Source organism: Saccostrea cucullata, unplaced genomic scaffold (genome assembly GCF_032062105.1).
Source record: "Saccostrea cucullata isolate Sc308-1 unplaced genomic scaffold, CSIRO_AGI_Scuc_v1 ctg1840, whole genome shotgun sequence".
NCBI classification, from domain to species: domain Eukaryota; kingdom Metazoa; phylum Mollusca; class Bivalvia; order Ostreida; family Ostreidae; genus Saccostrea; species Saccostrea cuccullata.
Window position 1 is genome coordinate 241,813 of NW_026927735.1, and position 27,902 is coordinate 269,714.

General features: G+C 31.7%; 3 protein-coding genes and 1 long non-coding RNA gene across 5 annotated transcripts; 2 read left to right on the forward strand and 2 right to left on the reverse strand.

The window, feature by feature from the left end:
* LOC134275384 (uncharacterized) lies at window positions 1–4,944 on the forward strand. The gene is made up of 11 exons (XM_062757669.1): window positions 1–113; window positions 247–472; window positions 2,424–2,540; window positions 2,698–2,761; window positions 3,093–3,214; window positions 3,475–3,522; window positions 3,609–3,663; window positions 3,772–3,867; window positions 3,946–4,012; window positions 4,180–4,459; window positions 4,605–4,944. Exons 1-11 carry the CDS (start codon window positions 60–62, stop codon window positions 4,811–4,813), a joined length of 1,338 nt encoding a protein of 445 aa, XP_062613653.1. The 5' UTR covers window positions 1–59; the 3' UTR covers window positions 4,814–4,944.
* A 1,158-nt stretch (window positions 4,945–6,102) lies between these two features.
* Window positions 6,103–9,134, reverse strand: LOC134275408 (multiple epidermal growth factor-like domains protein 10). Of its 2 annotated transcripts, XM_062757691.1 has the most exons (5): window positions 8,919–9,134; window positions 8,759–8,808; window positions 8,034–8,168; window positions 7,490–7,627; window positions 6,103–7,400 (listed from the first exon to the last, which is right to left on the reverse strand). In XM_062757691.1, the coding sequence occupies exons 1-5, from the start codon at window positions 8,990–8,992 to the stop codon at window positions 6,973–6,975; spliced, it is 825 nt and encodes a 274-aa protein (XP_062613675.1). In that variant the 5' UTR covers window positions 8,993–9,134; the 3' UTR covers window positions 6,103–6,972. The 2 variants fall into 2 exon arrangements, with proteins under 2 accessions (XP_062613675.1, XP_062613674.1); XM_062757690.1 differs by lacking the exons at window positions 8,759–8,808; window positions 8,919–9,134 and having other exon boundaries at window positions 8,034–8,403.
* Window positions 9,135–10,426: 1,292 nt separating this feature from the next.
* LOC134275398 (uncharacterized) lies at window positions 10,427–19,389 on the reverse strand. Its single transcript, XM_062757681.1, has 5 exons — window positions 19,251–19,389; window positions 15,947–16,066; window positions 14,216–14,390; window positions 11,508–11,551; window positions 10,427–10,431 (listed from the first exon to the last, which is right to left on the reverse strand). The coding sequence occupies exons 1-5, from the start codon at window positions 19,387–19,389 to the stop codon at window positions 10,427–10,429; spliced, it is 483 nt and encodes a 160-aa protein (XP_062613665.1).
* Window positions 19,390–22,952: 3,563 nt separating this feature from the next.
* On the forward strand, window positions 22,953–25,966 carry LOC134275385 (uncharacterized). Its single transcript, XR_009993812.1, has 2 exons — window positions 22,953–23,057; window positions 25,520–25,966. It is a non-coding gene; the product is annotated as an uncharacterized LOC134275385 (long non-coding RNA).
* The last annotated feature ends 1,936 nt before the right edge of the window (window positions 25,967–27,902 follow it).

The following is a 27,902-nucleotide window of genomic DNA, read 5'->3' on the forward strand; positions in this document are numbered from 1 at the left end:
ATTTTTCCTTTTATTACTTTTTTTTCCAGGTTTGAATGCCGAAAAATTAAAAGAAAAGGATGTCCCGTTTCTACATTTTTTGTATTCTATATTGTATCTGTCCCACAACTTGGGTAAGATTGAAAAGTTTCAAGTAATTATATTGTTAATAAACATTTGTAAATAGCAAAATCTAATTTCTAAAAATATGTTTTCATTCTGCCCAAATCTATAACTTCTCAATTGACTTTCTGGTCCAATATTAAGTCTTCCACTGGGCTATCATGTCCCGAGAGTCTCCCTACAGTATCCACTGTGATCAAGTGTCCCTCAAACGAAACTGAATGGAAATCAGCTGCAAAGAAGAAAAGTTGTCACAATCTTTCAAAAGTACAGAACTGCACATCAGCTGAAAATTTTGCCTATCACTGTGTTTTGAACAAGGAGGCCACAATGCTTTTGGAAGTTTGTGCTCCAGTTTGGTTTATATCAGGCAAGTTTAGATAGATTTACTTCCTAAGAAGAAGGTCCAGTTTTGGCTTTATTGTGCCCTAAAAATTTAATGTTCTTAAAAATTTATGAAATTGGCATTAACAACAGTTAGTAGATGAATATGATTGTCACAGGGTGGCTGGCGGCTTCCCAAAATCACAATAGACTTTTTTTGTTAAAATATAGTTTTTATTTACAAAAATGTACAAACACACGCGACATGGCTCAATAGCTCACTGCTGGATGGCATACATAGCATTGGTGAATAGCTGGCCTAAATAAATGGGGCCTATAAAAATAAAACAAAGTTAGATACAGACATAATATAATTATACATATAATTGCTCATACTTGTACATTTTGCTGTACATTTACTTATGTGCATTTTACTGCATTACACTTTACTTAGTTGCATTTTACTGCACTGTACTTATACTTCACTTCACTTCATACTACTTTACAGAACTTTTACGTTCTCACATAAACTAAGTGTACTACTTGTAGACAACCACTTTAAGACGAATACTATACGCCATACTTTATACATACAACACTACGTCTACATTGTACATATACTCATACACTTATACTTTTACTTATAAGACATATACTTTACATGAGCAAATACTACTTCGAATCTAACTTACGAATAAAATTATAGAACAAAGTTCTGTGGCCATTTCAGGAATAAAAACCGTCAATAAATCATACAGCTTACAATAATAAATAAAATACACTTACCCAGAATAGGTGGACCTCTGGTCATGAAATAAGAAATTACGTGAACAAAATAAAACTTGAGAGCTGTCTTAAACACAACTGCTCCGGTCAATTGCTACGCCCAATCTGATTTCACGGGATTTTAAACCGCCAGGTAAAACCTGCTAAACAAGCTTAAAAGTATGGTAAACATATTGGGCAAATAATATTGGTAATGTAGTAATCAGATAAAACATATGGAAAACAAATATGGACATCAATTGTGACAATGATATTAAATAATTAAACAATATTACATGATCGACTACTGTTCTGTAAATATGGCATCATTATTTTGGTACATATATCTCAGTTTAATTCAGAAAAACCTCAGAATAACCCATTTCTGTGCATATTTTCCTTTAGAAAATAGTGTCTGCCACCGTCGCCAACTTCAATTTTTGGAAATATTATAATGTAAACTGCTATGAAAAATCACATGTCTCAAGATCTTTGTGGGCGACGATGGCGGAGTATGTTTTCTGAATGAAAATATCTCTGAAAATTGATGTCTTCTGCAACGTTTTAAGAAAATACGGGAAAATACACAAGTTAATGACGTCACAATTAACATTTAGGAGGTCATATGAGAAAAAGATTTGTGTATTGTTACTGCATGGAATTCCTATTTCAATTTCTTATATCACTTTCATATTTTAGAAAAATACAGTGCTTTATTTGTATTGAAACTGTACCTTGTTCTTCAATTATTATTATTGTTTACCTATTTTCTGTTTAATAAATGCCTGTAATTAAAAGAAATACATATTGTTACTTTTAATAGCAAACACAAATTCAAAAAATTTCATGTATTGCCTTGATGAAAAGGAAATAATGTTAAATGTTAAGAACTAAGTACAATGCAAAACCTTGCTGTGCGCTATACATCATACTTGAAAGGTGTAAAACTCACAACTGATTTTAAAACGTGAATTCTCTTAAATATACTTAAAGATTGTTAACTAAATGGCTAAACATCTCACGACGTCAAAAGATACAATGTAGATGTAACAATTTAAAATAAATGTAATTTAAGTAATGAAATATCTTGTTGTGACGTGATGACCAAGGGAAAAAAATCCGATTTTTGCAGAACATTTATAGTAGCTTTAAATGCACCAGATACATTCAATCTCTGAATATAAAATTAAAATCCAGTATATGCTTTGAATATTATCTTTATTCCTTCTCAGGGTTTTGTGCAAGATACAGTGCAGAGGATCAAAGAATTGTGAATGAACCAGGGTTAGATTGCACAAAGTTTGTTCGAGCATGTCCTTCCAGATTCATGTCAAATGAATCTTATAAATGTGTGTACAAATCGGAATTTATATAAAGCTATTAGATAAATTAACTACGTTTGTACATGACGTCTTTTATAGACAGTCTTTGAAATGAAAAAAAATCCTGTTTGAGTATCTTTACAAGCATTAATTATTTAATTCCTTTTGTATTTAATATTCCCAGATCAGACATGTTACAGAGGTATAGGAGATAAAAAAGAAGTACACAGTTCAGTACAGTGCAAGAAGTAAGTCATACATAGTCATTGACATTGTTAATGATTGTCTTTAAAACGCTCATATACTTTAAAATCTTGTCATCTTCAAGCAATGACTTTGATTATATCTAAAACATTATTATTTGATATTATTTATAAGATATACTGCAAAGGTTTCTCTTCTTGTTTTAATATAGGTTTCTTATCAAATTTACATTATTTACTAAATATTCCATATACTTATTACAAATTTGTTTTTATCAAAATCCCAATTCCTCTCGAAATTTCTCTTTTATGACAGAACTTTTTTTTTAGTATGAGCAGTATATTTAATTCAATATCACCTTGTTTGTAATTTCAGAAATGACTACAGTATCATTAGTGCCTTTTTAGCGGTTGCCATTATAGCTGTAGTTATCTTACTTTTGTTTATTTTCTATGACAAGAAATTGAAACAATGTAGAAATTCGAAGATAATCAGAGGTAAGTTTTCCATTTTACATGTGATATTCATGATCATCTACGATTAGCGGAGGTCATAATTATGAATCTATATTCAATTTTTTATTATACTATGAATTTGTAATTAGTTTCTGTGCGTGCTGCATGTCATGATATGATTTTTGACAAGTTTGAAATTAGTTATGTTTGAAGGAAATCAAAATTATCCTTATCATGTTGTATAACTCGATAAATTTAGCTTCTCTTTAAAATTATGATAAAATACATGTGTGTATTTAAAGGTGAGGAATCCGTAGATTTAATGACTTGTTCTGAGGAGCAAAAAGAAGGTCAGTTCCGTCCTTAGTGTGCATTGTTTGATTTATAATAGTTTTTTTCAATTGGAATTATGATAATTATTTGTTTTATTGTTAAGATGTCGATGAAAATAGTCCGGAAAATCAAGAAAAAGTCGAGGATATCGTAAAGGGGTATGATTATACCATTGTCGGCATTTTTAATTATCGAAACATTAAAATAAATAAAATGTACATTTTCGATACCAGGTAAATGGTTTACATTCGTTACTTATCTCACAGTTCTGCTAAAACGGAAGAGACCTTTGAAGATGATAAAAGGAAAGATGATGAAGATGGTGCTGCAAGTATTATGATTGAACGCCCAGAAATCCCTAGGTAAGAGGAGTTAAGGCGAGAAAAAATAATTCTAACCATAAATCTTACGTTTATCACTGAAAACATATTCGTTTACAGAGATGATGACGATGAGATAATGGACTTTGAAACTATATCTGGTAAAACAGGGACGGTTTCCGTAGTAGTAAGATTGCATTTCATTATTACTGGAGTATTTTGTCTAATAATTGTAAATTTTTAATTGAAAGTTTAAAGTATGTTGATAAATATTAAATGATTTCATCTGATAATGCATCAAATTCTTCAACTTTATCTATCTCAACATATAACTTATAATGAATTTTTGATAAGGGTGCCAAAGATATATCTATGCTGAGAGAGAAATTGTCGGAAAAACCACATTTCTCAAAAGAAATTATTTGGGTTGTGGTAAAGGAGGATGGAATAATTTATAATGACGAAACTAGCTTTGAAAACCTTAAGATGCATCAAGATAAGATACATGTAGTGATCGGGAATAACAACAGAATTGTGCACGATGCATGCCAGGATTCCAGCGTTGAAACTGATATCATATCCAATAAGCCTTTAACGTCCAGGAAATGCAGAATGAGCTGTAATCATTTCACAGGTGATGATTTTTGTTTCATTTTATTTTTTTTTTGCCGATTGTGTCTACTGTGACATTTGAAAACTGTATTAAAATGCATGTTCTAAAAAACATTACCTTGTTAGCTGTGCTGCATTGTGTTACATTTGATTTATTTGTTTTTCAGCTCCAGAAACTGTCTTTGGATATACGAAAGATACCCTTACTAAAGGAGAGGCAGTTGTACAATGTCCTAAGTGTAACAAAGCATGGGAAATGGCAGAACTCGTTCAAAAATGTGATATGTCAAGGGATGAAAAAATATTCCTTGAACACCTCATGTCACTGAATTTGATGACCAGAATGCAATTTCAAGCATCAGTAAGGAAAAAGTAACTTATTGATTTTGCGGCTTGTCTTTATATGTCTATTCAGTAAAATGAGTGAAAATGAAGTGCATTCAAAAAAGTATAGAATTGTGCATAGACATGTATGTACATGTAAAACTGTTTACCAATCCTAACTCGCCTTAAGGACCCTCGCTACAGTGCATCCTAATTTCAGGGTACTTGCGTGTATTTAGACTGAGCCATCATTTGACATAAAAAAGAATAAATTGTAATCTGCATTGTATGATAAAATTTTAAATAAATCCATGTATTCTAAACGTTATGTTAGACCAAGATAGAGTATTTGAAAACTTTATTTGCATGTATTTTCTGCATTTGAATAATCAAAAGCAATTATTCTGTGTCACAACTTCACTGTCTTCAAAGATTTTTTCCTGGATAAAGAAGGCACGCTCCCTATATTAGAAATGGATTAGTTTATTTTAAAATAGCCTCCTTTACACTAAATAATTTTCTCAAAGTCCAAAAAACATTTCTCGTCAGTGTATAGAGGGTTCTTAAAATCTGAATGTAAAATGTAAATTTTCAACAAATAATAAAATCATTTTAATCACAATAAAATATACTTCAGTATTATTCCCCCGCTTCACAAAGAGGGGTATATTGTGACCGGGATGACCGTCTTTCTGTCCGTCCGCCTGTCTGTACGTCTGTCTGCTAAGGTTTTTGAGTACAACCTCTGATCTGCAACGACATTTTTGAACTGACATGCATTTTTGGGTTCCCATAGAAAAGCATGTACAATCAAAGGCAACGAAAAAAATATTCTTTTACACATTTTTTTATGTACATATACATAATGTTAATGTCAACTTCTATTTCACTTTTAAATCTGACACTTATTTCAGGTCTCTAAGAACAAAACATGCATTGGTAGAGTATTATTTTTTAACGACGAGTCGGCAATGATTTAGCCATATTTCGGCTGAACATGGACTTTGCTTTTATATTTATATGGGAAGCAGAAATATATTTTAGTGAGAGATACTCACAGTACCTTTAGTTTTATTTATGTGTGCTAAGACATTTATCAAAACCTATTTTACTTGTGTGCTTATTGTTGTTGGTAATGATAGTCCTTGGCAAAGGTTCGAAAGGAAATTTTGAAGTACTTCATACATGGTTTGGCCGTCTCGAGACATTTGAGAATATTCCACTCATAGAGTCTTATAGAGTCTTGTATGAAACTAATGACAAAATGTATTAACTTTATGACTTACATCAATTATATATTTAAAAAAAATAGTTAAATAAAAAAAAACCTGCAACATGCTGTAATCTACAAATATTTGGTTTTTTTTTATCAAATGATTTCAAGAATGAATACAATAAGGTTAAACACAATTTAAAAACATCAGATGAATGATGACAAAAAGAAATGATTATCTTTTACTTTAGAAAATACAATTGTTACTCATGATGTTAAAATACCTCAGTCATTCAATTTCAGCTTGTACGTGTATGCAAATGACAACATTTGCAGCTTGATTTCTACGATGCAATAGAGTTATTAATCTCGAAAACGTATTTTTATCCAGTTCGAATACCTATCTTGGAATTGAATAAGATGAATTGTTTCTCAACTTGCAATAAAGTAAAATTTGGACTTCCGTTCCACGGACTGTAATTCATGATAATGCATTTATGATGCATAAGAGCCTGTTGAGACGTGATGTAGTAGCAACTCCAACTACCAACATGTTTCACCTTCATTTTGAGAATTTCCAGCTAGAGCATTAAAAATGACTACATAAGTCATTTTTAAGAAGCTTAAGGAAAGGAAACGATAATTTATTTTTCAAAAAATTGCTGCATTACCGATAATAAACAGATATAAACATGTAAAACCCTGTGCTATTAGTTTTGTTTTGTTAAATATGCATTTTTGATATCTGTAAAACGGACTCGAACTTAGGTAATGGTATGAAAATCATTCAACCGTTAAATCGCCGAATTGAAGATATCCTTACATTGTTCTCAAAACATCTAGGCATTATGAAATGTCCCCCAAATAGGTTGTCGTGGTTCTCATTCGTTTCAGTATATTGTTTCAGAACAATTCGTGGGATTTGTAAAGAGTTATTGCGGGTTTTCTGTCCTGTAGGGTAGCTGAAAAGTCTTTTATCGCGTTTTTACATTCATCAATCAGGGAAAGGGTTTTCCTTTAGTACACTCAGCTCCATCTACTTTCTGCAGTTGCGCGTAAGCGTCAACAGGCTCATAGTAGTCAGATGACAAAGGATATATTTTGGTGCATGAACTCTCCCGTTGTTGATTCGAGAAAATTTGGTCGGGCTCGGTTTGACACCGGGGCGTTTCATACATTGAACTGTATCGTTGACTCGGACTATCAACAAAATAGTTAATCGAGTTCGAACAACCTCTTCTCTCAAGTACTGACACTTGCTGCGATTCGCTCGATGAAACTGAGCGTCGACAAAATACAAATTTAATGACTACTGACAAAACGACCACAAAAGTCAAAGCACTTGAAATTATAATAACTAAATTTGGAACTTCCGTTGAATTTTCCTCCTTACTCTGTGACTGGGTTACAGAGTTATTGTATGTGACTGCAAAAAATTTCCATCATTATTTTTCAACGTAATTTTCATTAGAATTTATTCTTTTGAGATTTTGAAAAATACAATTTGATTCGTACCTTGAATTTGTCTACATCCGGTTACATGACCACAATCAGACTGTTTACACTGACACACTTGCTGACAGTATTTCCCATAATTTGGAAATCTACATCTATGCACACAGCGATCACCAAAATAACCTCGTCTGCAACCCTCTTGTCAGCAGTTAACAAGAAAGAAGTGTTAGATTCATATAGAAACTATAGTTTCGAAGACAAAAATATGCTTTATCACAATGCTAATAAATTGTTGATTCTCCTTAATTGGTTTTTCTCTGCACAATATACTTATTGGAAGGGACATAATTACAAATGTCATTTAAGGATCTTTTCTGAGCGGAAATTTCAATAACTTCTCTTTACTTTAATCAAGTAATCAATTATATAAAAATAAATAATTTTTTCATTTTTTTTTTTCAAGAGAGTGTTTGTTACAAATCGTGTGCTTTCCAAGGGATCTTACATATTAACGAGGAGAAATAAAATAGGAAGAAAATATTAAGGAATATTAATGTTATTGTCATGTTTCATCTATTTTTGTCAGGATATAAGTACTATCTACCAGAATCGTCGTAACATCCTGTAGTTATGTCACAGAGGCGTTCATCACAATTACACCTTCCTTGACACTCTGAGCCGTAATTTGGATATGGGCATATCTGTGAACAGTTCGGTCCAATATATCCGGGTGAACAGACTAATATCAGAATAGAGGAAATCAAGAGAAGTGTTATTGTACAATTGACGGTGAAATTTGTATCTGTTACTCTTACAAAAAAATGGGAAAATACGCTATCAGGATTAAAAGAGATTTGGAATAATTTCATAAAGTATTACAACAATGATGGAGTTTGGAGTAAACAATGTGATGTATGCACTATAACCGTGTCTATGTACCTTTCTTTTACAAAAAGAATGAATAAAATTAATTCTGTTGAAGGAAATTTTTTTATAATTTTCTTTCAAGATAAAATTAAAATAGTGCGCAATATTAGAAAAATAAAATTATGAATTTATAAGGACACTGCAAAAGATGAATATGAAGGATAATTTTATCAACATTTTATCAGTACACATTTCATTCAATATATACTGGGAAAAATTTAAATTCAAAATATGTTAAATTGATTTCTACATGTTATTGAATTCAATAATTGACTTTTTTTTACATTCTATACAAATATTAGTTTTAAAGAGCGGTATAATTTAAATGAATATTCTACCTTTTTTAGTCAGGTTAGTTACTTTTTTACTTTGTTAATTAAATCATTGTTAACAAGCAAATACCTTTACAATTCATAGAAAAATCATCCCATTCTTGACAGCAATCGTCAAATCTGTAAAATATACGTAAGAGCGAAAAGATGAATCTATTTTAACCCATGCACTATGTCACGATTAAACAATGAGACTTAGAAAATTAGGAGGGATAAGAATTTTATCTTACCTTTCACACATATTGTTTTCGTTGTGAAACAAATACGAAGGAACGAGAAATAAGAGAATCGATATAAAATTCATTTTTCTTTGTTAAGCGTCTGGTACAATGTGTTAAGGAAGTTTCCAAACTATATTTAATAATTATTACACCCAATATGTAATATATATGACATTCCTCTTGATCACAACCAATAATTGGCTTGATATTTTTAGATCTTATGGGTCAGCTGATACATGTATCCATTCCACTCTTTTGTAAATTTATATTTTTTTGCTATCGAATGGCTGAACAAATTTTAAAGTAAATCTGTTAAATAATATCCAATGTGCAATATGTTCATCTTGCTTAGATGCAAATGAAAAATTCAATATTAATATATATCAGTATTAATACAGTAGACGTCCAATTCTCAAAAATCCAAATGGGTAACGAAATTGTAACCACACAAGAAGAGCTGAAGTGAGAGAAAAGCCGAAAAAAAATAATCAAAATGAAAATGATCATAAAAAAACAATGATGATAAAAAAATAAGGCTTTATTCTTTCAAGATTTTTTTATGAATAATTAATGAGAAATTGTTCTTAACTAAAGATGGGACTACCTTCCATACATGTACTGTAAGGCTTTCCGAAATATGATCTGTACATTTACAACACTTGCGTTTAACTGCTAACATTTATCCTAATTTTGAACATTATTAAATGATAATGTAACCACACGGTATTGCATTCTTGTCGTTCAACTAAAATTCAAAATTACCATGCTCAATGTAAATGAAAAATCGATATAGTGAATCTATTTTTCGTAGGGATGTCAACGAATATTCGACACGACTATCGTTCGATCATACCGACTTTCGACTAAAATTTCTTTAGTCGGTTATTCGTTTAAAATGTGGTTCATAAAAGTAATTTTGAATTCAAGGCAATAAACTTATATTTGCTTATTTAATTATTTACAGATGGATATTTTCATATGTAAAATTAAGGGTATGGCATAACTGTTCAAAGGAAATTATTTGTTTTGTAGATTAAAACTAATACAACTATTCCAAAAAAAATTGTAAATACATGTAAATTGGGGTTAGTTATGAGAATTATGATCAGTAATGAGAGTAATTAAACCGTGTTTTCTTTTTCTGATATAAATTTTATATAATAATTGATTGTTTGCATAAAATTTCATCATTAAGATTTATCCCAAGCTCTGGCTCTGTCTTTGTTTTTATAAGAGACACGCTTTAATTGTTTACCTTTCAAAGATCATTGACGGACAAGTAGGAATTGGCTTCAATTAAGGGGTACATGTACTACCGTTACGTAAAAAGAGACAAATAGGAGCGTTTGATATAATCCTGCATTTAGATAAACGTGCAGCAGCTAATATATCAATTTTGAAATTAAATTCATTGGATAAATATTGATATTTAACAGTTTTTATACTTGTACTACGGACATGTTTACAATTCAGTAATTCGTTGTATAATGGTGATAGCGTAGGTTAAATGTTGTAAACTATTCTGTAAAAGACAAACAATAAAAATAATATGAAAAAAATTAAAATAAAACGAATATTCGACTATCGTTCGACTAAAGCATCCGACTATTCGACTAAGCTGTCCGAGTAAAATTGACATCCCTAATTTTTAGATATATCGTTAGACATTGGGATTTACCTGGTTCAAGAATTCCAATCTATTTTCTGTTTTTATTTAATGAAGAAGACAATTTTGCCTTTACCTAAGTAAGCAGCTTTCTTACTTCCTTCAAGGAAATTAAAATGTTATATAGTTTCTATGTACTTGATTTAATATTTCATTTTCTTAAATGAAAACTACAGCAACTTAATTTACATTTACATATGAGAGCAAGACACTGCATTTACAATTCATTGACACTGACAGTGTATGAATTCTTCATTTGCTCCTGTCTTGATTTGTATGGTTCCAACTGACCTTAAAGCATGATAAACAATGTTCATTTTAATGTATCTTCATATCTTGTTTCTCATCTATTGATTTTGAATGAAAAGCTTATTCTGCTTTATTAAATCTGCTGTTTACCCGATAGTTTATTACAGTGTATTTAATTTGAGAATTTAATATGTTTGATTGGGACAGCTTGTATTTAGATTCCTCTTTTCAACAATATTACAGAACTGAAACTATAAGCTTTCAAAAAGAGAGTGTATGAATTTTAATCTCATTTGAAGTTGAATGTGAAAATACACGCAAACACCTGACCGCATATTTCTCTTTTAAGACAGATATATACTCTGGATGTATCCCTTGTCAGTATACCTCTCTAAATTTTGTGTATTATTTTGCACGCAAAGAAAAGCTGCAAGTGGAAACTTAAACAGATAAACAATTGATTAAAACTAAGTAATTAAGTAAATAATTGAGTAAGTTATTAAATGAGAAAGTAAAAAAGCAAGCAAGTACTAATTAATTGTTTATGTTAGTATATCATACCGGAAAAAACAACGCAGTTACAACTGTATGGAAAATATTTATATCCTGCCTCAGAGACATATATGAGAAAATAGAAAAAATGAAATATCAAAAGTATAGATCATGTCTTTTTTCACACTTACCCAAAGAATCATTTAAAACATCTGCGTGTTGCCCATTTTTGCACCTAATATTGTATATTAGTGTTATTTATAACAAAACTTTATCAATGTCACTTAAACTTAAAAAATGCTTCCAAAATGTTGGCATTTTGATACAAATAATTAATTATAGAAATAAAAGGTTGATTTCAATTACTCTCTAAAATTGTACGAAGATGCAAAAAATATCATTTGCTTACAGCGTAAAAGTTGACTGACATGCGTAGTTCATGGCTTTGCTGAGAGAAAAATAAGATGAATGTAAATGATCCGTCGGACTTCCACCTGTATATTTGTTTAAATTTTTAAAAAAGTGATTCTTCCTTTACAGTCTGCAGATAGTTGTACACATGTTCCCATTAAAAATTTGCAGTTTGTAAAAATCACTGATATAGAAAATGTTGTATATCAATTTCAAAGAAGTTATGTGATTATTTTTTTTTTCAAATTATATGGCATACAAGTATCTTACACTACATAATCACCAAACAATTATATATAAACATAGTAAAGCAATGAGCTATCTGAATTATAATTTTTACCTAATTGTGTTTTGTTAATGAGATAAGTATATAACAAGTTTACTTAATTGTGTTTTTATTCTTATTCAGGTTCGAAAGATGACATCAAACAGGAACAATGACTGAATTCTACAATCTTTTTATTCTCAGTCGCATCTGTCTTACAGCTATGGTAAGAACTGACAAATAGTTTTATATAGACTTTGCATCTTTTAGGAGAGAGGCGTCAGTTTTACAAAGATGTAACATAAATTCTTAAAAGCATGATCTACTTATTTTATTGAACTGAATGTCAAATCAATGAGTAGTTTCGAATCATATGAGGGGTGATTAAAAAGTTCGCGAACTATCTGTATAATAATAGAACCATAATTCATATCAGAAAACTAATCGGCACAAATACAGTAAGTACACATTCCCTAAAAGCAAATTATAAATAATGTTTTGTTTATGATTGTGTCGTCACAATGTGAAAAGAGGCCAATATGTAGGTGACTTTTGACAAAAAAGCGTCTGCCTCGATCCCCACGTCGCGGGTTCGAATCACACCGTGGGTCGTGGAGATCGAACCGTCGGATGAGAACGTATAAACCGAGGTCTCGTGTAGCAGTAGGTGTTGGCATGAAAAAGATACCTCAATGGCCCTAATTGCCGCGTATAGGACAACATTTGTCGAGTGGTGGCGTCTCAATATGAGTGAAAAATTCTCTAGAGGGACGTTAAACAACATAGAATTAATCAATCAGTCATATGATTATTTGTATAAGGTTAATAAAGACAAATACTTTATAGGAATTCAAGAATCAAATTGATTGACTGTTTTAGTGAAGTAAGGGAGAGGGTTAAAAATGACGGTTGTTATGTTGCCCAATAAAACCAAGTTGTGGAAGACGTGATCTCAGTATAATTTGTTATGAAAATTATCACTAGAAAAACAGGTTAATATCTTTAACAATATTTTAATTATCAAATCACTGGATTAGCATTAACTTTAGACTTTAAACATATCATATGTGATTAAAAGAAAGCACCTATTTTATATCCATATCGGAAAAACGACGTTTCTAAGACAGAGGTATCGGGTTATGATGATCGCCATGCTTTTTCTGGGAAAGGATACTATTATCCATCCGTCCTTTTTCCAAGAGTGGGCAATTTCTGACAAATTGTGTGTTCTTGTTATCAAAGATAACTAAAGTCTTGCATGACAAGAATAAAACATATTAAGCTTCTGTGAACAGAATGTTAAGGAAAATGTTACGTTACTATCTCTACAAACGTTTTTTTTTCTAAAAAAGAAGCCTTGAAAATAAAGGTAAGACATTTCAGATGGTTTAGGATGCTAAAAAAACCCCTTTATCCTTCATACATCCACATTTGTAAATTTATTTTTTATCATCAGTACCCAGACTGAAGTTATCTGTATGCTCTTTAGGCATGTATCTTTAAATTTAAGGTGATATATATGAAGTCTGTCTTTGGAATATCATGTCCTAAAACCATTCCTACGGTATCTTATGTGCCTAAATGTCCTTCCAATGAAACTGACTGGAGATTGGCCGAAAAAGAGAAAAGTTGTCAGAACCTTTCGAAAATACAGAACTGCACGTTATCTGAAACTTTGTATATCACTGTGTTTTGAACAAGGAGGCAACAATGCTTTTGGATGTTTGTGCTCCACCATGGTACATGTCAGGCAAGTTTATCAATTATCAATATATTGGACTTTTCAAAAAAAATAATTTAAGTTGTACATGTCATGTTGGCACTTAATTTTCTGGTTGAAGTATCAATCACTGAAAAAAGTCCATTTTATAAATATTTTATTTTATACATTCATCACCTGCATACGGAATATATATATCTCAGTTGATTCGATACGCAAGAGCATGCTCTACAGATGAACAATTTCTAAAACGAGGTAAATTATTGACAAGCAAGTTGATAATGTTGTTTAATGGACTTTGAGATTGAATACTGTTCGTTATCTCCTTATCATTATGATAAAAATTCTAGATGGAAATTGTTAGGTAATGTTCATTCAATCAAGCACATTTTAAAGAGCAAATTTTCAAAATAAGAACAGACCATTTTTCATTACTATGGCTTCTGAAATTTAAGAATCTCGACGGTCAAATAGCCCGTTGGCTAGAAACATTAGCTTTTTACCAATTTGAAATAGAACACATGCCAGGTCGCTTGCATGGGGATGCAGATGCTTTATCCTGTAGATCTAGCGCTGACGTCGAGTGTACATACTGTGCTAAAGCAGAGGTAAAATATCTACCTGAAGAATCTACACAAAAATGTTCAGTTGTGGAAACTAGGTCAAAACAAAAGGAACCTGAAAACAAAAAAAGAATAAGTAACACAGAAAATTTTGGTGTAGGAAACTATCAAAATGAAGACCCAGATTTAAAGCATGTTAGTAGGTGGGTACAAGATGGAACTTAACCCCATTGGGAAGATCGCAAGTAAGTTAAGGCTGGGTAGACGTTTTTCTATGCAAATGAGCTAAGGGAAATACATAATTTGTGTAATTTTTACAAAGAGAAGATGTGAGCTTATTTCCTTATACATAGTTAGTACACACAACCTTGTAAAGCAACTGCACATTATGACGTCATATTATGATGACGTCGTTGCTCTTTCCCATTCAAGGTAATAAACATCAACAAAATAACACTGGAGCAAGGGCATATCCTATATATTTTCAATAAATAAAGTAAAATATTCTGAAGAATGCTATAAAAATGAATAAAATAACTGCACAAATCCCAGGCGTTTTCTCAATTGATAGAATGTTAGGAAACTTACACCGGACAGTGATTTTTCACCCAGTTTCAACTTAAATCTTTTTAATAATAAATATACAATTGCACTGTCGACATTTGTGCACCAATATAATAAATTCTTGTAATTTTCTGCGTCTACTAATACCTTCTTTCTCAAGAACAAAGTTGAGTATGCCCTTGCGCCGAAGCTATTTTGTTAATGTTCCTTATAAACTTGTGTAGTACAGGCCTATGACGTCATGATGTGGCGTCATAATGTGCACTGGCTAGGGCATGTCGTGTGTACCATAATAAGAAAACAAGTTTCAACTTTTTCTGTGCAATAATTTCAGACCTTATTGGTTTTGATTAGTCAACTGCATAGAAATTTCTATACGTTGCCTTAACTTACTTGCGATTTAAGTGAAATTTGCAAATTTTACTGGATTCGGTACTAGTCATTAGAATACAGACATATTATCCTATACTATGTCCACGAGAAATTATTGTTTAGTGATCCCAAAAGCTTTAGTAGGAGAAGTTTTGCCCCTGTTACACAAAAGTACTAAAGAAGGTCACTTAAGTATTAAGAAAACCCTATTTAAAGTAAGGGAAAGATGTTTTTAGTACCAAATGAGTACTTATACAAAACATTGCTGTGTAACGTACGACATTTGTGAATTTAGAAAATGCCCTAATAGGAGAAGAATGGCCCCATTTCAAAAATATGGTTGGTGCTCCTTTAGAAAGGGTAGCAATTGACATTATAGGACCACTGCCCAAATTCAATAAGGGAAATCTGTACATCTTAATGATGGGCGATTATTTTACGAAATGGGTGGATGTGGTACCCATACGTAACCAGAAAACCATCATAGTATCTCAAAAGTTAATTGATAGACTAGTTAGTATTTTTGGGACACCATGCAGATCCATAGCAATCAGGGAAGGTCATTTGAGTCAGATGTGTTTAGGGATATGTTTTGGATATTAGGCATTGAGAAAACCTGAACCTCACCATATAGACCTCAGTCAGATGGGTTGGTAGAGCGGGCAAACAGAACAATAGAAAATATGTTAGCATCATTTGTATCTCAAAATCAAAAAGATTAGGAAAAACATTTACCCTTGCTCATGTTAGCTAATAGGTCAGCCCAGCACGAGTCATTTGGTGTGAGTCCATGTGAGATGATGTTTGGAAGGCATGTTTCTCTCCCAGCTGATTTAGTATTAGGAAGGCTACAACCTGAAATTACATTAGAAATGTCAGAATATGCTTACAAATTGTCTCAGACTATGGATAAAGTACATCAGTTTGCTAGGGATAAAATGAGTTTAGCTACAGAAAAAATGTTAAGGGAATACAACTCGAAGATAAAATTTCAAGGTTACAAGGAGGGAAATCTTGTATTGCACTATGCCCATAATATTAATGAAATGGGCACTGGCGGATTTAAGGGGGGCGTGGGGGGCGCACGCCCCCCCCTAAAATTTTCAAAGTATGATGTGACTAATATTTATAATGCCACATTTTGGTACAAAACCAACCAAACCACTGTTATTCTGCCTGGTTTTACTCTTAAAATACACAAAAATCCAGGAGCTTCCGGGGGCTGCGCCCCCTGGTCCCCCCATTCAAAGTATAATATAACTAGTATTAAACACGGCGTACTTTGGTACATCACTAACCAATACCACTATTAGTAAGTACTAAGTAGCTAAATCGTTTATTAAGGTGGCATGTGTTACAATACAATGAGAACTGAGAAACATTCAATACAATATTATCATTCAAACATCCGAACCTATATGCCACTTGTAACAAAAAAAATTGAAAAATATGCACTATTATAGTGCCTGGTTTTACTCTAAAATACACGAAAACCCAGGAGCTTCCGGGGCCTTCGCCCCCTGGGCCCCCACCAGGGCTTCGCCCTGGACCCACTGGGGGCCTTACGGCGGCCCCCAGACCCCTGCCTCAACAAAGTTATCCACGCCCCCCCCCTAACCACAAATCCTGTATCCGCCCCTGATGGGATCACCAAAGCTCCAATGTCATTGGTTAGGACCTTACTTAATTCTGAAAAGAATCAATGATGTCATATAAAAAATTAGAAGAACAACAAAAAGCAAACCCAAAGTTGTTCACTATAATCTTTTGAAGTTGTTCACTATAATCTGTTGAAGCAAAGGAATTAATAAACCCAACTAGTAATATTGGGTCTGCTTCGAAATATATATAGCTTAGCGAATATTAAATAGCTCATCATTTTGTCAGAAATTTTAGTAAATAATCTTATGCAGTGATATTATGCCCATTATTGATGTTTGGGATGTTGTCGGAAAATGAGGGGCTAAGTTTGGCGATACCTTGAGCGATTCATCAGATGAAGATCTTCTGACTCCGGATGTGTCAATTGCTGAACCACCAGCTACTTCAACATCCAGTATCAACCGCAACTGAGAGAAAATTCGACAAACAGGGCGCTTCCATTCAGACGTCTCCTTGCAGTAGCGCGCTACCCTCATCCTTAGTGTCGAAGGAACGTGTCGGTCTAGACGATGGGGGGGGGGGGGAGTTGTTTGTAACCACGATTGCCATGCTGAGAAACCATCCTTATCAATTGTTTGCTAGGATGATGGAGGACCCCACCATATCACAATCTTATATTATTCATGACCGAGGGAACATTAAGGTGTACTTCATGGACCGGGACTCAACATATTTTGAAATAATACTTCATTACCTGAGAGATGGAGCCAAAACATCAACCGCCAACTAATCAGTGACGCCAAGACAATAAGGAAGATTCATATTGAGGCTGCGTTTTATAGACTAGAGACCCTAGTTTAGGTTATTGGGAGCCAAAGGTTTGTTATGATCCTTGGGCATAAAGAGTGTTTTAGAAAAATAATTGTAAATTGCTATAATAAAGTTAAAGTATTAATTCTCTGTTGAATGTATGTCCTTGTTTAAATAATCATTCATTGGTCAAGTGTTTTGATGATAGGAGCGTTATTAATATTATAAAGCCCACTAGCTTCGAGTTGATTTTTGTATTTGTTGTAGTTATAGATATCAAGAAGTTTTGGGATAAAGGTAAATGAACTTTTTAAATATAGTAATTGCATGTAGCATTATCATTGTTATGTATATATGAATTTCAGTTAAGTGCGATTTTACTGATTACCATTTTCCAATAATGCTATTTCTTGTCATTTCATGCATCCATGTCATTGTACAATTTCGTTGCATTGTTGTTATATTGATTTATACTTACTTATGTATAGCTGCAAGTGATGTTTTCAGTAGACCCAAGTCCAGTTGCATTCGGGACGAATGTTTTTTTCAAGAGGGGGCTATGTTACGAAATTCATTATGTCACTTTTGTGTATTTAATGAATCACTCGCGATGTATACTGATGTTTACAGCGTGATAATATGTACATGATTGTTTGTCATTAAATAATTGGTAAATAATTGTAAAAGATATTGATTATATGCTGTCAATCGTATAATATTATTTTGGAGTCGGGTTCACTGTATTTCGACCCGGTCTCGATCTCGATAGCATGTTTGAAGTCAATTATCACGTTTTGTCTTTGAACATTGTATTGTCATTGTTTAAATCAACTTAATAACATAATATCTACTTGTGCTTATCGTATTTAGGTATGGTTAGTAATGATAACTTCTCTGTGTGCACTTCCCTGATTTGTTTATACCGGAAGTGGCGTAGGGTCAGCGATTGGCTAATTGAGGTTACAGGTGGGTACAGTAAAGGTATATAAAGAAGCAAAAAATTCGTCTGCTAAGAGGAGAAAGGGGGAGAAGTTGCGTGGATACAGAAGCCTCTGAATTATTTTCTTTGGTACTGCTTTCCTCATAGTCAAGCATTTAGAGGGATGGCAGACCCAATGCTGACCAGATGGGTAATTATATTAGTCAAGTTATATTAAAAAGAGACGCTGAGATATAAGTAGAGTCGGAGACCCATCGACGGAAAAACGTATTGGAGAATTTATGGGAGTAACATTTTATTAATAAAACTATATAGGGATTATAGTTTATAAATAAAGTATATATTAAATTAAAGAAAGTATATTCTATTTCAAGTAGCTAAATTTTATAAATATTTTGGGAGATTTTTTCCTACGGGCTGTGGGAGTGACTTTACTTTAAAGGTGTCAGATATTGTGACTTTTATTATAACAATACTTATATTAAATTGTACATAGTGCAATAGATTTTATTTATTGAATTTTTATCCTGACTTAATTATTCATAAAGTTGACATACGAGAGTGGAAAGCCCACACAGTTGCCCCACTCTCTCTCCCGAGGTGGAAAGCGCAACAATGTAATTTACAGAATTAGAATTTAATCCGAGATTTAAAAAAAAAATACAAATTATATAAATTGATTCTTACCTTGAATTTGTCTACATCCGGTTACATGATCACAATCAGACTGTTTACACTGACACACTTGCTGACAGTATTTCCCATAATTTGGAAATACACATCTATGCACACAGCGATCACTAAAGTAACCTTGTGTTAGATTCATATAGAAACTATATAGTTTTGAAGACAAAAAATATGCTTTATCACAATGCTAATAAATTGTTGATTCTCCTAAATTGTTTTTTCTCTACAATATACTCATTTACAGAAGACACACAATTACAAAAGTCATTTAAGAATCTTTTCTGAGCTGAAATTTTAATAATTTCTCTTAACTTAAATCAAGTGATCAATAATATAAAAATAAATATTTTTTTAATTTTTTTTTCAAGAGAGTATTTTATTTTAGATAATATACCAGCAAGGTTTTTAAAAGATAGTGCTTTTTATATTAAAGAACCTATAATGTCCATTGTAAACAAATCTATAACAACCGGTATTGTACCAGATGATTTTAAAATGGCAAGAGTCAAGCCTCTGTTCAAGAAAGGAAACTCCCTTGAAGTGGGAAATTATAGGCCAGTCAGTATATTATGTATAGTTTCAAAGATTTTGGAAAAATGTGTCCATGTTCAACTTTTAGATTTTTTAAACAATAATCACTTGTTGTATTCTTATCAATCAGGTTTTAGAAACAAATTTTCAACAGATACTTGTTTAATACATATGTTAGATTTTATCAAAAGTAATACATCCAAAGGGCTTTTTACAGGTATGGTAATGTTGGATTTGCAAAAAGCTTTTGACACTGTTGATCATACAATTTTATGTGATAAGTTAAAAGTTTAAGGAGTTTTATCCACTGAGTGGTTCAAATCTTATCTGTCTTGTAGACAACAACAAGTTCATGTCAACAATACTTCTTCAGACTTTAATACTGTAAATTGTGGTGTTCCTCAAGGCAGCATCTTAGGACCTCTTTTATTTTTAATATATGTCAACGATATGACTGTCGGTATTGATAATGACTGTAAATTAATTTTATATGCGGATGACAGTGCCATTTTTTATGCACACAGAGATCCTGTTATTATTGCTCAAAAACTGGGCATTGTTCTTGACAAATGTTCTTCTTGGTTAGTTGACAATAGATTGTCACTCCATTTAGGTAAGACAGAATCTACTAGTATTTTATTTGGTCCTCCAAGAAAGCTAAAAAATATCCCAGATTTTAAACTTTTGTGTAATGGTCACCTCATTAATGGTTCTGAAAGTGTTAGATATTTAGGAATCTGTATTGACAAGTTTCTCTAATGTGAAAATATTGTTTTAAGTATCATACAAAAAGTTAATGCTAGACTTAAGTTTCTATATAGAAATGCATCCTGTCTTAGAACACAGTCTAGAAAGACCCTATGTTCTGCCCTGATACAATGTTACTTCGACTATGCCAGTTCTTCTTGGTATTGTGGAATAAACAACCAACTTAAACACAGATTACAAGTAACCCAGAATAATGTAGTACCGTTCATTTTAAACCTTAGTCCAAGAGAGAGAGTATTTCTAACAAAATGTTAAACTCTCTAAATATGTTAAGAGTGGAGGAAAGAGCTAAACAATTAAGATTAAATCATGTTTTTAATATATATCATGGTAATGCACCAGCTTACCTCCATGAACATTTTGTTTTAAATAATAATATCACAAGAAGTGCAACAAATAAGAATTTTATTATACCAAAGATAAAAGGGAAAGAGTCTTCATGTTTTTTCTATAATGCACTCATAAAAGTACCTGCCTAAATTCCAATGTTTATGTAATTTTGTTATTTTTTGTTTACTAACATGGCTGTTATTTGAGGACCCCATTGGAAATAAGCCTTTTTAATAAGGCTTTTATGGGCTATCCTTAGGTAATATCTATCAACTGTATGTCATGCAATGTATTTAATAATAATTACATATATATGTTAAATTGATCTTCTTTAATTAGCATGGTGCTGAGATAATGTGTGTGTATTTCTTTTTCTAGTAGTATGCTAGTCAGTAATGTTTTAATTTGTTAATCATGACATTCTGTGATATTTTTACCTGAATAAAATGAAATGAAATGAAATTATCTCGTCATTCTGAATTCATAAACCGTGTGCTTTCCAAGGAATATTACATATTAACGAGGAGGAATAAAACAGGAGGAAAATATTTAGGATTTTTAATGTTATTGTCATGTTTCATCTATTTTTATCAGGAGATAAGTACTATTTACCAGAATCGTCATAACATCCTGTAGTAATGTCACAGTGGCGCTCATCACAATCACACCTTCCCTGACACTCTGAGCCATAATTAGGATATGGACATATCTGCGAAATTCGGTCCAGTATATCCGGGAGAACAGACTAATATCAGAAAAGAGGAAATCATGAGAAGTGTTATTGTACAATTGACGGTGAAATCTGTATCTGTTACTCTTACAAAAAAATGGGAAAATACGATATCAGGATAAAAAATATAATTGATTATTTCATAAAGTTTAAAAGCACCTATGAATTTAATAAGATGATGTTAATCTTCTTGTAGAAAATCAAACCAAAAAAAAAAATGTTTTGTAGTTTTGTGACATTCTTCTTATCTCTCAAGACACATATAAAAATCAAAGCGCAAAATTTTGATCGATGGGAAAAAAAAATTAATTTACTACCTGTTAAACCTTTAGAGAATACAATTATTATGAATTCATAAGAACAACGTACTGCAAAGGATCAAAGTATTTCAAATGTTTTTACCCTCATTGAATTCAAAATATTTAAGAACTTTTCCTACTACCTAGACATAAACTGCTTTTCCAGAACAGAAACATGATAATTTAGTTAATCTTCTACTTTTAGTTATTTATTAAGTCAATATTCACAAGCATATACCGGTACCTTTACAGAGTAAAAAGATATCATCCCATTCTTGACAGCACTCATCAAAACTTTAAAAAAAAAAGAAGAAGAAAGAACAAAAAAAATTAGCTTAATTATCCATACTAAGATTATAACAATGAGTATAGTTACAGAAACAGGGAAAACTAATTATCATTTTCTTACCTTTTACACATATTGCTTTCGCTGTGAACAAAATACAAAGGAACTAGACATAAGAAAAAATGATTTCTTTCGTTTGAGGAAGGAATTAGACAGAAATCAATTTCTACTTGGTGTGATAATGAATTACTTTTTCGGAATTACAAGGTTTTCATTCGAATACCTGGTGTATATCACGTGGTTCTTTAGAACCGGTCTCGTTAGCAAGGCTATATAAGAGGTGAATAGTGGTTTAAATACCAGTTTAGGACGACACGTAGAGCACGATAAAGTTTAAATCTCAGATGCAGAACGGAGTGGCGTAGGGCGTGGTTCATCGACATGTTTAGCCATTGTAGATGATATGAAATCACAGAAAATAGAGTTGGAGAGAGATTTGACAGTGTGGAAAACGAGGTCATCAAAGAAAAACCATCTTAGATCTTGTTTTTATAAGATAAGTATTCATTTGAGAATACAATTGATCAGTTTTTGAATAAGTAATAAATTAGTGATAACAAGGTTTGTAACAGAGAGAATTTGAAAACAAATACATGATTGTATTACATTATGAGATTCGTTAATTCTAGTCAGTATAGAAGTTATTTCCAGAAATAGATATTTTGTTTTGTAGAAAGATAGATTTGTTATAGGAAGAAAACTGGTGTTTCTGAAAAGCAAAACAAATACGTGGTTACATGTTGGGGTTGGTATCACGATGAGTATAATGAAGAAGGTGATTTTAAGATCTCCAGAGAAGTACGGTAGATTTTTTCTTTGCGTTTTAAGCCAATTAAAAGTTAAATTTAATGCGGACTCCATCATAATGGAAAAGAGAAGCATTTCATATTCTGATCTTTGAGTATAATAATTCGTTTTTTGATTTATTTTAGTAGACCATTCAATCATGAATTCTTATAGTAGAGTATGGGGCATAGATGATTTTTGTTTGGTATCTATTAACCAAGTATATATTTAATGACATATAATTTTTATAGAAGAAAACGAGTTCTACTTGTCTTATGATTAATGCAGGACAGGTACGGCTTTGTGAAAGAGAATTAAAGGTTTAGAATATTTGCATTTTGATTTTCATTGTAGTTAAACTAAGGGCTCATTTCAATTATCTACTTAGAATTGAAATTTATCAATTGAGTATTAATTTAAAAAAAAAAAGATCAAGATGGTATAAAATATTTATAGGAATGATAATTCTGCAGTATTTGCAGTGTTGTTAATTGGTTTGATTGAGTTTTCTAGAAAAAGAGATCTAAGTATTTAGTTTCAATTCTAAGAAGTTTTCATAACAGATACTGTTTTTTGTCGGTTTTGATTTCGAGTAAAAAGGAGATTTTGTCAATGAATTCTAATTTTAAAAATGATTCACCAAAATTGAATTAAATTTTTTCTGAATATTAATTTCATAAGCTGTTTTGCACAATTTCCGTGATTGGTAGTGTTTGGGAGATTTGAATTTTGATAATGTTGATATATTTCATTTTATAATGAAATGATTTAAGGAATTTTTATTAATTGGCAACAATTTTTGGAGTATTTACTTTTATTGAAATTAGTTTTCACTGGAAAGTGATTTTTATGATACTGTAGCTATTTAAAAGCTGTTATTTTTGAATTTAAAACAAAAATAGAATTTGGGGGGAATTCCAACTCTAACCCAGCTTAGCATAAAATATTTTATGGATGTTTATCATAACGCATCTATGGTGTTTGGTTTTTGGCGGGATTGATTTCAGTAGACAATGAGAAGTACAAAAATAGTCAAATGAAAATTAATATTTCTGTTTGAAATAATATTGAGTAGGGTTTGAATTTGAATAACTTTGGCACAATTTAGCATATCATGCTTTTACGAATGATTTCCAACCATTTATATGGTATTGTCATTTGGCAATCTATTAAAGATTGTTTTCATTATATTGCTGATACTATGAAATAGAAATTGATTGGATTCGAATGCTTTGCACATTTTATCATAAAATGATGTTATGTTATAGATGTTTATCCAACTACATTTGTGGTGTTGCCATTTGGCGGGTTGGTTAAAGTAGAAAGTGGGTTCTTTATCATACGAGTTTGAATTTATGGATGTTTGTCCAACCACATATGTGATGAAGCTATTTAGTAAGACTGGTTTCTGTAGAAAGTGTTTCTTGGTATATATTAAAGTAAAAGTTTATAATTTTCATGAAATCAAAGAAAAATTTGATTGGAACTTGAAGTATTTGATAAATTTTTCACATAGTATGAATTTATGGATGTTTTTTGAACCGTATTGTGGTGATGCCATTTGGCGAGTTGGTTAAAGTAGAAAGTATTTCTACATATAAAGTACAGTAAAAGTTGATAATTCTGATGAAAATAAAGTAAAATTTAGTTGGAATTTGAACTTTTTGATAAATTATATCATAAAATGAACGTATGGATTTGTATCCAACCACATTTTTGGTGCATGATGCCATTTGGCGAGATTTGTTTATGTAGAAAGTTTTTCTGCATAAGTAGTAAAGTAAAGGTTGATAATTTTGATGAAAATAAAGTAAAATTTGATTGGAAATTGAACTTTTTGATAAATTATATCATAAAATGAATGTATGGATTTGTATCCAGCCACATATGTGGTGATGCCATTTGGCGAGATTTGTTTGTGTAGAAAGTATTTCTACATAAGTAGTAAAAGTAAAGGTTGATAATTCTGATGAAAATAAAGTAAAATTTTATTGGAATTTGAACTTCTGATAAATTATATCATAAAATGATTTTATGGATGTTTATCCAACTACATTTGTTTTGATGCCATTTGGTGAGATTGTTTTCAGTAGGAAGTATTTCTACAAATAGTAAAGTAAATGTTGATTATTCTGATGAAAATAAGGTTATCATAACTTGATTATCAAATGGATGTTTATACAAACACATTCATATTTTTCTTAATTAAAAAAAAATGATTAGTGCAATTCATAAATTTTGAACTTAATGGTGGAATTTTGATTTATCTTATCATTTAATGATAGTATGCATGTTTTGCTAGCCACAATGATGATGACTTTGATTTTTTTTTATATAGATTAAAAGAGAGAGAAAAAGAGATCCTATACATATTTACTAAAATATCAGAGTTACAAGATATATGTATCTATCAGTTTTCTAACATCAAATTTGTTCTTCCAGGTATTATTGGTTATATTCTTCTTGCGTTTAATTCAAGCACCATGAGGTATTAATCGGTGTACCAATAATGACAGAGTTTCAAAGAGGCACATAGCCAAGGAATTGGAGATGGGATTCAAGATGTTTCACAGGAATGTGTATTTTGTGCTATTTTGATATTGGATGATGAATATACTTCTATGTATAACTGTGTCGAATTCATTTGATATATTTGAGGTCTTCTTCCCTGGGACTTCACGATAAATCGTATGGTATGCGTTGAATTTGGCTTGAAACTATACTCAAAATTCAAGTGCAGCAAGCATTTATCGATGTATGCATAGGATGTGTGCATAACATCAAGACTTTTACAATCAGTCTCACATGGTGAATTGCGTTATGGATTTTCAAAAGACGGCGGTGTATTGAATTTTTTTTTTAGGATGGATATACATGTATTGATATTTTCCCGCGTTTCGCTAGTATAGCGGGAAAATGTTGTATTAATGACAAGATGTTTATACGCATGTTGTGTGGATTGGTCAGAGAGTGACCAATAGAAATTGATTTTGAGGTGTAGTAGAGAACTGGTTTTTAGAGGTTGGTCACTTCTAGCCGCCGACTTAAGCGAGCAACAGCTAATTTTTTTTTTTTTAAATTTATGTATAAAGGGTAAAAGTGAATATATTTATATACATATATTTGATTTTTTTTTAGGGTTTTATTGGTAGGTTGTGAGGTCCGTCGCAACATTTTTTGCATCCAGCGGCACTTGGCAACGGACACAGGTTTCTAGAGTTTTTTAAAAATTATTTTTATCTCTAGTTTTTCCTGGCCGGCCCTGATGCTTTTCATGTTTATCACAAAGAATATTTTAGAATTATAATAGATGCAGCAGTTTTGGGGGATTTTGATGTTTTTATTTCTCATACACAATGTCCTGTGTTCTATATATGTATATTGATGTACTGTTAATAAAATACAGCGTCCAGCGCACACACCGCTGGCTGTCATGCATAGAATGTTATTGTTTGTTTGTATAAAAGTAATGGAGTGAATACATGTATTTTTTTTGGTGATTATTTAATTGTTTTCAAAACATTTTATTGGAAAATTTCTGAAAAATTTTTTGTATTGTTTGAAATATTGAATGACTTATGACTTAAATGAATTTTGTTGGATTGAATTTAAAACTAGATGCTGTCATGAGACAGTAATACCCGCACTAAGGTGTTTGCCTCTAAATGCACACTCCTCTAAAATTAGGCTTTACCAAAGAAAAAGTCAATATAATTTAATAATTTACATAATGGGGCCTCCATGTACTCATCAAATTGAGCATAATATTCTCAAGTGAACATGTGACCCATGGGCCTCGATCTTATAGGTACATGTATTTCATATTCATAATTCATTACCAGTCTGAAATTAAACAACAGAATTCAATTAATGATGTAAATTAGGTTTGAAACAGGGGGGGGGGGGTAAATTTTTGGCCCATAATTGGAAATTTTTAAATCTATTTTGTCATATAGATCAACAACAAATATTATTCAAATTAGTTTAAAGCGTTTTTGATGATTTTTTCCAAAATGTACAAACTTTTTTATACTTGATTAGGCAGAAACACCTTGAAATCTGCCATATACCATGTATACATACCCAATCAATTTAGTCAACCCCCACCCTTCTCCCATCAACACACACACGCAAACACACCCTATTTTCCTGTTTTTGGAAATAGGCCTAGATGGCAAAGTTAAGATAAAACATCTTTTGTAAATAATAATTTTAAATTTGTTCTTATACTGTAAATGTATCTGAAGACTTGCATCACATTGGGCTTGCGTCACGTACCTAACTTAAGTACTAGTTTTACCATTATCATTTTTAGATCTATAGCACTGCACGTGCAGTACTAGGCGTAGTGTTGTGTACACATCATTGCATGTATGTCAGTTGGAATTATTTTGTGTTTAATTGGATTATATTTCATGAAGTTGGAGCTATGGCAGTCGGTAAGTACACGTTTTGGTATAGATTTGGGTAAAATAGTCTGAAATGCAACTGGTTAGGTTAAAGTTTAAAGGATCAAAGGTCATCCGATGCTGCAATAAGACGAATTTCACATTCTAAAGAGTTATCGCCCGTTATCGACGTTACATTCAGTTACAAAATACAGAATTTTTTTCTGAGAGGGAGGGGGGACTTCCAGACCAGAATTTCCTGAGAAGCAAATAAAAGGAGAAGTTATGGTGGTGTCTGTTTTCTAGGGTGGAGGGCATCCAAAGTCTTTTTTATATTATAGTCCTGCAAATTCGGGGGGGGGGGATCTCAAGATACACTTCCAGTCCCTGTAAACAGTAATGGCAAATGATCATGTGACTCCTAAATAGTGGGAAACTTTTTCCATTTGACCATACATAATTTTGCGCTTTTTG